The 15,285-nt window shown below is 36.1% G+C and overlaps 4 protein-coding genes and 1 pseudogene across 4 annotated transcripts; 3 read left to right on the top strand and 2 right to left on the bottom strand.

Annotated features, from left to right (window-relative positions):
* The first annotated feature begins 2,627 nt into the window (after positions 1-2,627).
* On the top strand, positions 2,628-4,782 carry LOC101306476 (branched-chain-amino-acid aminotransferase 2, chloroplastic-like). The gene is made up of 8 exons (XM_004289650.1): positions 2,628-2,795; positions 2,924-3,100; positions 3,271-3,402; positions 3,785-3,880; positions 4,026-4,142; positions 4,228-4,326; positions 4,422-4,534; positions 4,668-4,782. The coding sequence occupies exons 1-8, from the start codon at positions 2,688-2,690 to the stop codon at positions 4,780-4,782; spliced, it is 957 nt and encodes a 318-aa protein (XP_004289698.1). The 5' UTR covers positions 2,628-2,687.
* Positions 4,783-7,921: 3,139 nt separating this feature from the next.
* On the bottom strand, positions 7,922-8,632 carry LOC101306185 (pathogenesis-related protein 1C-like). The gene has a single exon (XM_004289649.1). It carries the CDS (start codon positions 8,616-8,618, stop codon positions 8,124-8,126), a length of 495 nt encoding a protein of 164 aa, XP_004289697.1. The 5' UTR covers positions 8,619-8,632; the 3' UTR covers positions 7,922-8,123.
* A 1,110-nt stretch (positions 8,633-9,742) lies between these two features.
* On the bottom strand, positions 9,743-10,320 carry LOC101306697 (annotated as a pseudogene).
* Positions 10,321-11,087: 767 nt separating this feature from the next.
* On the top strand, positions 11,088-11,899 carry LOC101305896 (non-specific lipid-transfer protein-like). Its single transcript, XM_004289648.1, has 2 exons — positions 11,088-11,501; positions 11,633-11,899. The coding sequence occupies exons 1-2, from the start codon at positions 11,149-11,151 to the stop codon at positions 11,643-11,645; spliced, it is 366 nt and encodes a 121-aa protein (XP_004289696.1). The 5' UTR covers positions 11,088-11,148; the 3' UTR covers positions 11,646-11,899.
* Positions 11,900-13,425: 1,526 nt separating this feature from the next.
* Positions 13,426-14,650, top strand: LOC101306405. Its single transcript, XM_004292004.1, has 2 exons — positions 13,426-14,185; positions 14,616-14,650. The coding sequence occupies exons 1-2, from the start codon at positions 13,426-13,428 to the stop codon at positions 14,648-14,650; spliced, it is 795 nt and encodes a 264-aa protein (XP_004292052.1).
* Positions 14,651-15,285: the final 635 nt, after the last annotated feature.

Here is a 15,285-nt window from a genome sequence, read left to right as displayed (position 1 = left end):
TTTTCAAGTCCCGTGATAATGCAGCATAGTAAAGAACTCGATTGAGATGATATATATAAGGTCCCAATACGAGTTTAATTAATAGTGATTCACTGAGATCACGGCCGTCCAAAACCTCACTTCTGCAATGCCAAAATTTCACAGAAGTTTGAAGAATTCGCAGTGATGGAGTCACGCTTCTAATAGTACAAGGTCATGTGAGTTCATGTCACTATCCACCACCGAATAAGTCATGCATTTAAGCAACATCAAATGCTTCTACTTACTTAATCCGGTTAAATTAATTGGTTACGTACTGAATCGACATGTCGAAGATCTCGACAATTTGTTTGGCACTACATTTCACAGGTCCGGCAATTGTATTTGACATGCTGTGAGGTTGTTTGTGCTTGTTTATATATGTAGCTCATCTTTGTGGCCGTTTGGGAAATACCCGAAACCAAAAACAAAACAGAAAACCGTAAAGAGCAACTCCAGCAGTACTATCAAACAGTTTTTCAGAATTAGGGTTATGGCACATCCATTCAGATTTCAAGAAGACACAATAAATGTCCCTAATTTTCTGTAGGTATAGAACAATGGTAACTAAGAAAGTAAGAAATAAGAAATAGGAGAAGATTTTTCAATTAAAGTAAAAAGTTCAAGCATATTTCAAAACATTGATACGAATCATGGAAAGTAGTGCGTAGTAATTCAAAATCACATGATCACTTTGCAAGTAGAGCAAATTTGGGACGTGATATCTAATCAACGCCCAACTTTTGTGCAACCAGACCTGGATTTCTCTACCATTTGTATAATGATCAATGATGGAGTTGGAGAAAAAAAATTGATGGAAAGCGATGTGCGTTATCAGCGGGCAATTTTCACGGAGCAAATTGACCGCAAAACCGGCCGGTAATTTCAACCTTTTTTTATATCCGTCATGATGATCACTTGCATGTTACAGAAGACTAATGCATGCAGAGAGATAGATTCATAGATGTATAGAATTGCCTCTCCCTCAATTCATACATATAAAGTTGTCTCTAAATTAAAAATCTGACCATGAACAATTGTCTCTATGGAGAGAGGTCAGTTTGGCCATAGCTCATAAGGTCATTCAAAAACTTTCTCAAGCGAACCAATTCGACTTCTTCGATCTTTCTAATTTGCTTTTTTACCAGATGCATGTTACGGTTTTAAAGAAGCTGATCGAAGCAGTTTGCAGGTGAAAACTTTCTTGAATACCATAACTCTAACCACAGCCTGTTAAGTAATACAATGTACTAGGGAAGCAATAATAAAAGAAATTAACACACGCAAGCGAGCCGACCAATCGCAAGAAGGTCAGTAAAAGCTCATGCTAATCGCACACATAAGTGAATCACTTTTTGGGGAACTACTTAATTATAGCTTACCTTAAGTGACATATATAGCCATATATATGATCAAATGCAATTCTTTTATATTTTTTTCTCTTTGCTTAATATAAAAATTCTGTTTCCTTTTACTTTCTCAATATTATTTTTTTAATTATTTCTATATTTTTTTATATTCATTTTTAATTTTTAATTTTTTTTCCTAATCTGCTTCGACGTTTTCAACCCAGGTTGTACATTTATCTCCCACCTCTCAGCTCCTCTTCAATTGATCAACTCCTTCTCTATCTGATTTCGGTTTCGTCAGAACAATCGTTACAAGAGCTCTGCCCAATTTAAAGGTGGTTCGTTTTTTCTTTCCTGAGTATGAAATACGAATAACATGTTGTATTTGAAATTAGGGTTCGGGGAAATGGATTTGAATTAGGGTTTATCATGTTTATCGTGTTATTATTCAATCCTGAGTTGCACCCGCCCTCAGCATCCAAAATTTTAGATTCAGCAAGACATCTGATTCTACTGATTTATACCACACTTCACCCAAATGCATAGTGATCGATGTGTACTTGGTCAATTCTTGACCAAAGAATTTCATAAACAAGAAAAAATTACTGACCAAAGAAATTATGTCTAACCCCCTTAAATGTAGATGTAATAGCGGAAACCAAAACATCTCAATTTTTTTTGGATCTAGATCTGACCATAATTTTTCTTGCTGAACTAAATTTCTTGGCTATATATTGGATGTTTGCCTGGGCCAAATTTCTTCGAGGATTGGTGTAGTCATAACTTTATTTTCTTTGAGGAGTGTGGACTGCATATATAAGATCTCATCTATCATTGTTCAATAGGTTGAATCGACTAGTTTTTCAAAATGGTATGTATAACTTGTATCCCTGTTCGGTTTTTTGTTTTGCTTGAATTAGTTCAAGCCCTAAGATACCTCATCGCACAGGTCCAAACAACATTTGGTTTACAATATTTCCATTTGGTTTTCGAATTCGCTGATTATTGTTAAGATATGATTGACCTGATTATTGTTAAATTGCAGCTCGACACAATAAGAATTCCAGTTATGCCTTCTTCACCTTTGCAAACAACCACTGAATCTCACAACCACAGGTAATTAATTTAGGTACTGATAAATAAGCTAGCTAGCATAACCTCATATGGTGCCTTAGCAAGAATGCCACTTTCTTGAATTTCAAATTTTTTCGATGACTATAGATTTCTTTCTATCTGAAATGCAGCCTGAAAAACGGTGAACGGTATGCTGAAGGCATTAACTGGGATGATCTTGGGTTTGGACTGATTCCAATCGATTACATGTACACTATGAAATGCTCCGACAGAGAAAACTTTACACAAGGACAACTCTCTCCCTTTGGAAAGATTGAGCTCTGTCCATCTGCTGGAATATTAAATTATGCACAGGTAGGTCAACAATGTACGTTGATTCATATCTTAACTGGTGCGAGTCCAGTAGTATTTTTCTAATATCATACTGCCTTTTAGGGTTAGAATTAGAAACGTTGGAGAACTCACTTATTTGTTGTATGCAGGGACTATACGAAGGTCTTAAGGCAATTAGAACAGAAGATGGTCGTATTTTGTTGTTTCGGACTAAAGAGAATGCTCTGAGAATGAAGATGGGTGCAGATAGATTGTGCATGCCATCTCCATCTGTTGAGCAATTTGTTGAGGCTGTGATGCAAACTGTCCAAGCCAACAAGCGTTGGGTACTGATTACATTCTAAGTTACATATTTATTATCTATAAATTACGTATTAAGAAATTTGCTACTTTATATATCAAATGGAGTCGTGTTTTTGCATATTGAATAGATATTGGAACACTACGTTTTTGGATCAATTGGATATATATTGAAATGTAAATTTTCTTTGTATAGGTACCACCTCCAGGAAAAGGATCACTGTATGTTAGGCCTTTGCTCATGGCGAGTGGATGTAATCTGGGTTTGGGGCCGGGAAAGGAGTATACATTCGTAATCTATGCTTCTCCAGTTGGTAATTATATCAAGGTATTTCAACTTGCTGGACATTATTTCCCTCAGTAGTTACAAGCTTGTGGGGTTCAATTATTATTACAATGTTGTCATTTATCAGATATCTGGTTTTAGGAGTTCTTTTCTTGAACCATTGACATCATGCCCGCGTTTTTTTGTCCCTTTTTGTAAACGACGGGTGCATTGCAGTAGAGAAAGGTTTAGTTTGATATGCATTGTCTACATAGCTAACTGACAGTTAGGGATATTGGGGGTGAGGTTGTTAAACATTCGCTTTAGCTGATGGATGAGACTGCAGGCAAATGAGGCTAGGGTTTTCGTTTGATATAAATTGTCAACCCAACTCATTACAATCTTTGACAGCTACAACCGAGAGTTAATTTGTTCTGTGATATAGGGAAGGGCGGCCCTCAATTTATTTGTTGAACATGTTTACCACAGAGCTGCTCCTGGTGGAACTGGAGGTGTCAAGTCTGTCACCAATTACTCACCTGTAAGCAGGCACATATACATAAGTAATCAATTATATGTTATCCTTCTTGGTTTTCGATCTAATAGCAACAAATAAGAACTAAAAGATTTGCACGAGGAAGACGAAAACAAATTGATACATTTTCTGTACTTAATTTTCTTTCAAGGTTTATCAGCCACTAACGCAAGCAAGGGCCAAGGGGTTCTCTGATATCTTATTCCTAGATTCGGAAACTGGTAAAAACATTGAGGAGATTGCAGCAGCTAACATTTTCATTCTCAAGGTAAATAATTATTTATTAATTTTAAGGTTCATCTATTGTTTAATGAACATCTTTATAAATATATATATTTTTGATGTACTTGCAGGGTAATGTTCTATCAACTCCAACATTGAAACTAGGAACTATCCTCCCTGGAATAACCCGTAAAAGCATCATTGACATTGCCCGTGATTTTGGTTACCAGGTAATCTAAATTTCCAATGAGCTGAGTTTAATGTATCAGACATAACATTTGTAGAACAAATTAACTTTCACATCGTGTACTTTCGGCCACTACAGGTGGAGGAGAGTGTGATCCCAGTGGAGGATTTACTTGAAGCTGACGAAGCTTTCTGCACTGGAACTGCCGTGATTGTCAACTCAGTTGGTTCAGTCACTTATCAAGACAAGAGGCAAGTGCAATATAACATATATATATCAAGTAGCCACAGCGATGGATCATGTGATAGTTACTGGATCAAAACTGCAATCCAATTTCCATTTTCCTGGACATTATTTAGTTTGTAACATCCATATATATTGCAGGGTTGAATATAAAACAGGAGAAGGATCATTATGTCAGAAGCTGTATGAAACACTAACAGGAATCCAAACAGGTCGTCTTGAGGACAAGAATGGATGGACGCTAGAGGTCAACTGAACCCCAGAGAAGTTCATCATCTTTACTCTAAATTGAAAGTGTACTAGTTCTCTATTGGAATTTCAAACTTGGCTGAATAAATCAAGCTACTTTAGCTTCAAAAGGATTAGAATAAGAAAATGGACCGCACGTTTTCTTCTTAAATTTGAACTTTTCTCGTTTGGTCATATATATGGTTAAACACTAGCTAGCTAGAAAGAAGATTTATATATTGAACCTGGAGTTTATGTCAACCAAAACGAAAAATGTATGTCAACCGAAACTGAATCGTAACTCTACTTACCAACCGAGCATATGTAATCCTTAGTATAAAGAAGAATACGGGTAGCATTTGCATGCACACCCAAGTTTTGGTTGCAGTTGCCTCCGGTCTAATATTAAGTGTTATTTCATGGAGCACACTAATCTATTACTTCTTTGATATCATCTTTCTATAAGGATTTCATTTGGTTTGTAACTTAATTTGTATGCATATATAAACGATTAGGAGATTAGTTATCAAATTTCGGGTATGTTATCAAAGAGGATTTTCTAAATCTTGCCTTTATCAGAAAATTAAACCAGCAAAGTATGAGACCTTCAAACGATGGTGAATTTACAGGATTTTAAATTCTTTTTTGTTCCTTGGCGGTAAATGAGATCAAAGCTAACAAATTGCTTTGGTCCATCCGGTTACTTTTCTTGCATGTCTAAATTACATGCATGCATCTAGCTAGAAACGTCTGGCTGAAGCTACCTTGAATCCTTGATAGTTCTATTGACTTCTATCTAAACCATGTTTGCCCAAACTCTAAACGATTATCAATTTGAATGAAATTCTGTATAAATGATCTATACATTAGTATCAATTTAAACTGAACGGTGGTGATGTGAAAATATAATCGAAAAGTGAGTTAAGTAAGGAACTTCACACTTTAATTTCAGAGCGAAACTTTGCTCTGGATAAGAACTAATATATATGTGTGTGTGTATATATATATATATATACAGTATTTTCTCAGGTGCGGATGTCCGCATTTATTCTTACGGTGCAGATTTCCATTTTACAATCACTTTTCAATTGAATTTTCACATCTCCACCGTCTAGTCCTTAGATACTAATGTATAAATCATCTTTGCAAAATTTCAACCAATTTGGTTATCATTAAGACACTCAAACTCAATTAAACCAATGGATGAACATAATTTTATCGAACTTGAACTGTTAATGTATATAACAGAAAAATGCAGTTTTGAGTGTCTTAATGACAACCAAATTGGCTGAAATTTTGTAGAGATGATCTATACATTAGTATCTAAATAGTAGACGGTGGAGATGTGAAAATTCGTTTGAAAAGTGAGTATAAAGTGGAAATCCTCACCGTAATAATAAATGTGGATGTCCGCAGCTGAGAAGGACTGTATATATATATATTATATATATATATATATATTTATATATGTATTATCTCTTAAAGCCAAGCGATTAAACTACTTCACCAAAACATCATAAATCCCCCTAGTAATTAATCATATTTGATCAATTGAGCAACTTGGATCAGGTTACTTTATAACTTGATGACATGCATGCATATACGTATAGCAGGCTTATTCGTGTGCGTCGATCAGCACAGATTAATAGGAAACGTATAGCACATTCAAGAGGACGAGTGTAGGCCTAGTTTTTGATACTTAAGTATTTTAAGTTAAGATGACATCCTTGGGATATGTACCAATTTGGTAATTAAGGAAATATGCTATACAAGTATACATGCTTCATGACCGGCCATATAGAGAAAAGAGATCTGATGTCACGGCCTATGATCACAATACTTGTAGTTGATAGCTAGAAACCATAGATCTAATTCTCAAGAGTCGCGATTAATCAATCTAGGCACTTCGTCAACTGTTAATTAGATATATATGAAATCGATTAAAGCAAATTGCAATTGTGTTGGTCCCCATCCGATTACTTTTCTTGTATAGATTAGCTAGATACGTCGAGAAATCTATATATACCTATACATCTGCAGTCTCGATCGGAATGTTCTCAATTGTGGACAGCAATGTAGTAAAACTTAGAAAAAATTGCCAAAGAAAAATATACTTTGGAAAATATATAGGGAAAATTACTATCCATATATGAACTTATTGAGACACATGTGTAATGGTGAAGAGCGGTGTATTTAAAAAGAAAGAAGTAAAAGTATCCCGAATCCAAGGAATAAAAATATCGACAATTGAGGAAATTTCGACTGTTCAAAGATAGGATATTTCGATTGAAATATCATAAAAGAAGTGAAAATTCATATAGACTATATGTATTAAAATGTACATGAAGGTAACCAAATTCACTACTAGCAGGGATGGTAAAGTAGCTTTTTTGAGGCCTTGGGCAACCATCTTCTTAATTGCATTAACATTTTTGTCCGAAATATTCAAATTTTACCGAAGGAGAGAGATTTACTTATGCTAAAAAAAGGGAAATTTCTATGATATTTCGGGGATAGTATTGATTTTTTAGTTGCCCGAATCATATGCAAGATGATAATATTGTTAAGCTATTATTTAATGGATGAAACACGGGAGACTTTCAAGTTTTGATCCGCAAATATGAATAGCTCGAGTACGTGACTATGATCGACGTACTTTGAAGGCCTTTTTTTTTTTTTTTTTAAGTTTTGAAGGCTAATATTAAAAAGCAAGATTGTTTAAATTATATCATCAGCGCTCATCACTACATTAACTGTTTCTCTAGAAGTTAAACTCACGATTTTTTACTTTCAAAAATAAGATTATAACACTAGATAAAATGATATTAATTAATTAAACAAAAGAAACAAGAGGTATGTATGATCAAATTTTCAACCTACCTTCAATGTATTTTCTTTATTATGAAAAGAAGTTTGTGCAATAAGTTTAGACATTGTACATAATGGTACGCGCGTAAATAATGACATTAATATTCAGCTTGTGTATTTTTTTAGTAATAAGTATTTTCATTCCATTGCAAAACATGACATCAAGGTGAATGCAAATCTTTGATGCATGAGTATTCATTTGTTCTGTCTATAATTCTAGTCATTAACCATAATAATATGAGCAACATTAAAAATGTAATTTGTGACGCTTGATATCATTGTATACAGGCAATTCTATATAGAAGGCTCATCGCTTATAGAGTTATAGTTTATGCATCAAACGTACCTACGTACGTACATATATAAGAATTTATTCTATGCCAAATTGCCAATACATGATTGATATGTCATTCTACAACGAATCATACAACAACTCCATCTTATTCTTTGTAGTACATACTCTATAGAAATTATAGAATACTGTATACTTCTCAAAGGATCTCAGTAAGGTTTTTCCCCAACCCAGTTGCCCGGGGGATCATAGTTGCACCCAATGAAGGTACCCCCACTGTTACACCTCACTTTAGCACACCCGACATGTAGCGAGTTTCGCCAAACGACCTGTGTATAATGCCCACAGACCTTACCAGCGGCGCAAGTGTTCGAGTTGTAATCATAGTCGGCCTTCTCTCCGATCCACAGGTTGACGGCATCTGTGCCCGACAAGTCGCCGGAGCCCATCGCAAGATTTTCACCGTATTGTCCATTGGAATGGACGAGTTGGCAATCATCTACGTGAGTATTGGCATAGTCTTGTGCGAAACGCGCTACTTGGTCATCCCATGTCAAGGGCGCGACACCCACCGCTGCTCTAGCCGCGTTGTGGGCATCAAGGTAGTCTTGCGGTGTGTCTTGGGCATGAATGGAATGGAGCAGGGCAAGGGAGATGGCTGCAGTGAGGGAAATGAGAGCGAATGACATCTTATACAACTCCATATTTTGATTCTTAATGAATTATGTTGTGGTGTTGTGGTGCGTACGTATTTATAGAGGAGAATGTCGAAATGTATGTGCGTGACTGTATGCAGTAGAAAACGTTCGTAATACGTTACAAAATTAAAGTCTTTGGAAGAAAAGAAATAGAAAAAAGGAAACAACCCTAATGTAGCCAAAACCTGGGGAATTATGATCATTGGTAATAACTTGGGTAAGGATCCAACCTAAATAAATCTAAGCAAAAAACAATGACTGAAATGATCTAGCATAGGCAATCACTCAATCAAATTTCGGGTATGTTATCAAAGATGATTTTCTAAATCTTGCCTTTATCAGAAAATTAAACCAGCAAAGTATGAGACCTTCAAACGATGGTGGATTTACAGGATTTTAAATTCTTTTTTGTTCCTTGGCGGTAAATGAGATCAAAGCTAACCAATTGGTTTGGTCCATCCGGTTACTTTTCTTCCATGTCTAAATTACATGCATGCATCTAGCTAGAAACGTCTGGCTGCAGCTACCTTGATAGTTCTATCTAAACCATGTTTGCCGTCAGTTTCGGGGAACAAAATGACCTCAAGTTTATATTCCTGCCATCAATTTTGGAAAACTAGCGCAATGATTACAAGACTGAACTTTCGATCAGCGTAAGTTTCTAGCTAGTTTCCATGAACTATGCATCACACATGTAATGGGCGTGGTAAAACAGAAAAGAAATTCAAAGGTAACAAACATCATGCACAATATATTCAATTTAAAAAGAGTTCAAGAGGTTCTCTCACTCAAAATACAAAGTTCATTACAAAGTTTTTGTGTCTTAAAAGAATGTTGTTATAGGATTTACCGGTATTAAGGTGCGCGCATGGTGGAGCATAATTTCTCTAGCTAGGATAGTTAGGCAAATCGAAATTTTTCATGAATACAAAAGCTCCTTGCAGCGTTTTGTCATGCTAGGTAGCATATCCCCATTCTGGTTTTCTGTTTGATCCATATTGTTTACTTTTCTTATGACGGATGCATCTAGAAGTTTAGTGACCGTCAGTTTCGGGAAATCATGATCATAATAATATTGGAATTATTAGAAAAATTAAGTGCATAAATCCCTAAATTCATATATAGTTTCCTCATGACCAACTCTTTCTATATGACCAGTATGTATAATAGTTGTAGACTTGTAGCAAAGAAGAATCGTTGATAAGGACTAATCGACCAGACTTCTAATAGGGTCGTTCCCCAACAATGTTGCCGGGAGGATTGTAGTTGCAAGTGACGAACCACCACCCATTGTTGCACTTAACCCTAGCGCATCCAACCTGAGCCGAATTGCGCCAAACCACCTGAGTATAATGGCCGCACTGGCCTCCAACGCATTTATTCATCTGATAGTTGTAGCTCGGCTTCTCATCGATCCATAGTTCCACTGCTTTGGAGCCGGTAATGGCGTACGATGCTTCGGCAATGTTTTCGCCGTAGGGACCGGTAGAATGCTCCAGTTTGCAGTCTGGAATTCTCTTTCTGGCGTATTGCTGGGCGTAGGCTGCTAGTGAGTTGCTCCATGTCAGTGGCTTGACTCCGACCTGGGCACGAGCGGCATTGTGGGCGCGTTGAGGTAGTCCTGAGGGTTGTTTTGGGCAAGGGAGATGTAGGCTAGCGCAAACCCCATGAACAAAAATACCAAGGATGATTTGATTGTTGACTCCATTTTCTTTTCCAGGTTGTCTAGATCAGAGTATTCATGGTTTTCGGGGTATTTATAACAAGTGTTTCGGCGTTTTTACATCCAAGCAGTAACAAATCCTTCATTTAAAGTTCTCAAAAACAAAATCCTTCATTTAAAGGAAAGAAAAAAAATATCGTATATACGTGAATTGAAACTCATTAGATGCATATTTTTAGATATGCTTCTTACCAAAATACTCTGAATCAAATTAATTATTACATCAAAGAATAAATAAAGGTTTCTGTAGAAGAGACATGAATTTAGCATTTGCAAAATTCATAGATCATAGCTAGTCATGGTGAAAATTAAAACCTTGAGAATCGAAACTGTGAATCAACAATGGGTCAATTAATGGCGGACAAAACCCTAATCTGGAAAGAAGAATACGAATAACAGAGACAGAGGGAAACTAAATCACCGTATTATGCTAACTTGGTTATTAACTCTATTGACTGTGGACCTTGACCATCAGACGATAACCTTGGACTAATATTACATAGTTAACTAAAGCCCTTCAATTTGTACTTGGACTATACCATGTAGCAAATTTGATTTTAATTTGATGTTATTTTGGGCCGGGAGATATGTAGTACACGCATTTGACCCTGATACAATTTGGGTAATTAGATTCTCAAGATTTGATTTCACCGTTTTGATAATTAATTCAAATTATATTAAATGCATACAATAAAGGGCAATAAATTAGGGCAAGGTGATCCTTATATATAAAAGACGTACGTATGTGCAATAGCCTATCTATCATTCATCTAGTTTTCTCTTCTTCTTCTACTGGGATACATATCTAAGAAAATGACGAGCTGCAGTATGTCTCTCTTGGCTTTTGGGGTTGTGATCATGGTGTTGATGATCAGTTCATGTCCTGCAAATGGTCTCACATGCGATGACACCGCTCGCATTTTGACACCCTGCCAGGATTTTTTGGTCGGCAGCGGCCCTCCAACTCCTAGCACCGGTTGCTGTGGAGCTATGAGAAACTTGGTTTCTAGAGCCACATCCACCCAAGTACGTAGAGATCTGTGTGGATGTATGAAGCAGATTATTCTTGGCTTTCATGTTGATGTTGGGAAACTTCAATTCATCGTTCCTCAGTACTGCAAGGTCAAAATTCCTGTACCTCTTGATCCCAATGCCGACTGCAGCAAGTAACAATCTTCCTTCCTTCATATTAATTATTATATTTCTGTTATTAATCCGGATATTATTTCTCCTCTCTCTCAAGATTTCATTCACAAGATCTCTTATTGATACTGATTTTGATTGATTTCTCGTGCAGGGTACCTTTTTAGAAGGTAATTAAACATGAAACGAAGAGATTTTGTTTTGGTACGTAGATGAAGATTCATGAGGCCACAAGGGGCAAGAAAAGAGGAACAAAGTAGCTAGTGTTTGGTTCTATAGTTTGTACTCTACATTTATGTAATTTTCTTTATCAAAATAAAGCAATTGAGACATTATATTTCTTTTTCTAAGGGTGTGACCTTAATATGAATGTTAATTCTTTGGATTAATGTACCTATATCGAAATCAAAATTGTCATCTATAGATTTGCATGTTAATTCTAATTAATTACGCAACTCTATTTATGGTACATAGCTAATGCTTGCACGAATTATAATACGTGGTCAGATCATAAAATGGTTCAAGTACGTAAGATGTCAATGGTGTCTCATTCTGATGGTGGCTTTGATAAGCAAGTGATGACGAGCTGCCTTGTAACACTGAGCTTGAGGTGTAAATGAAGCGGAATCTAGAAAACTAATTGTCACATCTATTCAGATCCAGAACGCAGTAGTGTCTATGGTTAAGAAAGCGGTGGTTTAGAAGCACCGGAAGACACTAGCTAGGTGCGTTTTCTAGTTTCTACCCTAGCTCTGACGGGTAGGATTTTTCAGAAATTAGCGTTTGGTTGAATACTTTAGAGTAAATGACACTTTGGTACTAATTTAAGCTTTTTTTGCCCATTTAAATGTTTTTAAAAGAAATGTGTCAACTTCAATATAAGGTATGTGAAATGTGTCTTATTTGACAAAACTTTTCTAATGGGCCCACTTTTAACAGTTTTTTTTAGTCGAAAATACCCTCAACCCGTGGACTATATATACCAAACGAGATCCATTTTCAAATTTCTGTTTTGAAAAGAGAGAAAGTTTACGATCGGAGAGAGAGAGAGAGAGAGAGAGAGAGCGATCTCGCGCTCGCGTTTCAGAGAGGACCGACGGTGTTGTTTCAGATGGCGATTTCGAGCCAATTTCCGTCGCGTAGCAGAATTACATAGTAAATGGAGCTAGATCGGGCTTTGGTTTGCTCTTCGGTTCCTACTCGGTTTGAATCTCTTCAATTCCTCTTTTCTTTATGTTTTTAGTTGAATTATAGGTCGCTTCTTGAATGCGCTTTGTTTGCATGTTGTTTCGAAAATTTCTGGATTTTTTGGACTTGTTACTGGGGGTAGTAATGTTTGCGATCTATGTCTTATTGTTGTTTTTAATGTTTTTGCTGTGATTTTTTTTGTACTTTTAGCATATTACTTATGTTTTTCAGTCTGTTTTTGTAGAAATTGACATTTACTGGGGGTAGTAATATTATGATCTGTGTGTTTTTGTTTTTTAATTATGGTTAGTTGTTGTTTTCATTGCTTATTGTTTGTACTTCTAGCATATTACTTATGTTTTTCAATATGTTTTTGTAGAAATTGACATTTACTGGGGGTAGTAACTTATGGACCTGTGTGTTTTTGTTTTTTTTACAGGAGCACTGTTAGTTCTTTGTGTGTTCAATTTGTTTTTTCTGGCAATGGCTTTGTCCTTCTCCTCAATGAGCTCATGAATTATTCAGACCTTATTCAATCCATCCGAAAACGATTTAAGTTTTCGTCCAATGATTCTTTTCACCTTGAGTATTCATCGCCTGCTTCTTCTGCCATCTATTTAGATAATGAATCTGATTTTAAGATGCTCTTCTGCTGTGCAAAAATTTATCATATGGATAATGTAGTAGTGACAGTAGTTAGTCAAGGATGTCGGGAAAAGTTGTTCATCAACTAGTGTAGTGGTTGATGATTGTGCTGAGATGATAGATGAGAATGACTATCTAGGTGATGCTTTTAAGGATGGACCTCAGAAGTTTTTTTTGTCGGATGAATGGGGTTCATATTTGTCACATGCTGGGCAGAAGTTTGAGAGCATTGCAGACTTTAGAGATAAACTGAGGAAGTTTGTTGTTCAAAGTGGTTTCCATTATGTGCTATCTAGGAATGATTCAATTTACGTTAATGCTGTTTGTGCAAATCGTGATGTTGACCACTGTGACTGGGAAGTACTTGGATCTGTTGCTTCTATTAATAAGTGCTTTTACATTACTCGGTTTAATAATGTTCATACATGCAGAGGTATGATAAGGAATCGTTCTCATCGGCAATTAGGGTCTAAAATTGTTAGGACCTGCATTGAGTCTACTGTCTGTCTGAATCTTGGTTTGAAGCCCTGTGAGATCATGAGCAATTTCAAGTCCACTTATGGTTATGAAATTAGTTATAAGGTTGCTTCAAGAGCAAAAAAAAGGTGTGTGGAAAAGATGTATGGCTCGGAATGTGATTCGTTTTCTATGTTAAGCTGGTTTAGGGAAACTGTGTTGGAGACTAATCCGGGTTCTTCAGTTGTTCTTGAAGTTGATGAGAGTACCGAGAGGTTTAAAAGGGTTTTTGTAGCTTATGCCGGCCAAATTCAGGGTTTCAAGTTCAGCCTACCTGTTTTATATGTTGATGGTGCCTTTGGAAAGAGCAAATACAAGGGGCAGATTCTTGATGCAACTGGAAGAAATGGAAACAAAGGTACCTCATGTTATTTTACTACCCCTAGTAATTGTTAGTAATTTTTTCATGTTTTTAGTTGTACATGTTATGTTTTTGGAGCGGAACGCTCCCGTTAGTGGTGTAGCGGCACGCTGCTTTTTATGTTTCTTCTCTTTTGTTAGCCTTTCGTTTTGGAGCGGAACGCTAGCCCTAGTAATTTTGAAAATCTTCATGTTTCTGTATTTTTTTTTTTTGTTAGTCTTTAGTTTTGGAAAGGAACGCTCCCATTAGCTGTGCAGAAGCACGTTTTAATGTGTATTACGGCCTTTGAGGATATTGTTTTGCAAGTTTACTACACCCAGTAGAAGATTACTAGGGTAGTAATCTCTATTTTAAACGTTACTACCCCTAGTAAACTTTATTATTTCGCATCTAAGTTGATTTTTCACTGTTTTAATGTGTATAATAGCCTTTGGAGATACTGTAAGCTTCTACTGGGGGTAGTCAATTGTATTTTTTTGCTGCTATATATTTTACTACCCCCCAGTAATTTTTGAAATCTTCATTCTTCTGATTTGAATATGTTTTCTTATAGTTTTATAGTTTGTTAGACTTTCATTTTGGAGCGGAACGCTCCCGTTAGCGGTGTAGCAGCACGCTGCTGTTTATTTTACTACCCCTAGTAATTGTTTGTTTGTTTGTTTTTTTATTGTGCAGATTTCTTCCCTTTAGCCTTGTGTTTTTGTGATTCAGAGACTGAAGAAAACTGGTTGTTTTTCTTCAAGCACTTGAAGGGCTTTGTTGGAACCGCAAGGAAGGATTATCACATTCATTAGTGATCGTGGTGTTGGTTTTGTTGAAGACATTTGATCTCATTTTTCCTGGTAATTCTCATCTTTACTGTTATCATCATTTGCGATACAACCTTAGTCAAAAAGTATAAGAACAAAGGAGGGGAAATTGTTGTTGCTGATGTGTTACAAAAATTCTTTAAAGTGGCTTATGCATCGACTGAGAAGTCTTTCTACTTTCATTTAAAAAATTTGAGAGATGAGGGTGGTGCTGCTATTATTGATGAATTCATAAGGGAGATTCCATTGGAACATTGGTGCCGTGCTTTTTTTAAAGTTTGTCGATAT

This window comes from Fragaria vesca, linkage group LG2, assembly GCF_000184155.1.
Source record: "Fragaria vesca subsp. vesca linkage group LG2, FraVesHawaii_1.0, whole genome shotgun sequence".
Taxonomy (NCBI): domain Eukaryota; kingdom Viridiplantae; phylum Streptophyta; class Magnoliopsida; order Rosales; family Rosaceae; genus Fragaria; species Fragaria vesca.
This window is presented reverse-complemented; position numbering and strand designations above follow the sequence as displayed.

Bases quoted from the DNA above. Each gene is read 5' to 3' on its own strand.
- LOC101306476 (XM_004289650.1), top strand. From the start codon at position 2,688: ATGTACACTATGAAATGCTCCGACAGAGAAAACTTTACACAAGGACAA. The intron at 4,143-4,227 runs GTAAATAATTAT...ATGTACTTGCAG, and splicing joins CTAACATTTTCATTCTCAAG to GGTAATGTTCTATCAACTCC. The intron at 4,535-4,667 runs GCAAGTGCAATA...TATATATTGCAG, and splicing joins GTCACTTATCAAGACAAGAG to GGTTGAATATAAAACAGGAG.
- LOC101306185 (XM_004289649.1), bottom strand. From the start codon at position 8,618: ATGGAGTTGTATAAGATGTCATTCGCTCTCATTTCCCTCACTGCAGCC.
- LOC101305896 (XM_004289648.1), top strand. From the start codon at position 11,149: ATGACGAGCTGCAGTATGTCTCTCTTGGCTTTTGGGGTTGTGATCATG.
- LOC101306405 (XM_004292004.1), top strand. From the start codon at position 13,426: ATGATAGATGAGAATGACTATCTAGGTGATGCTTTTAAGGATGGACCT. The intron at 14,186-14,615 runs GTACCTCATGTT...TGTGTATAATAG, and splicing joins TGGAAGAAATGGAAACAAAG to CCTTTGGAGATACTGTAAGC.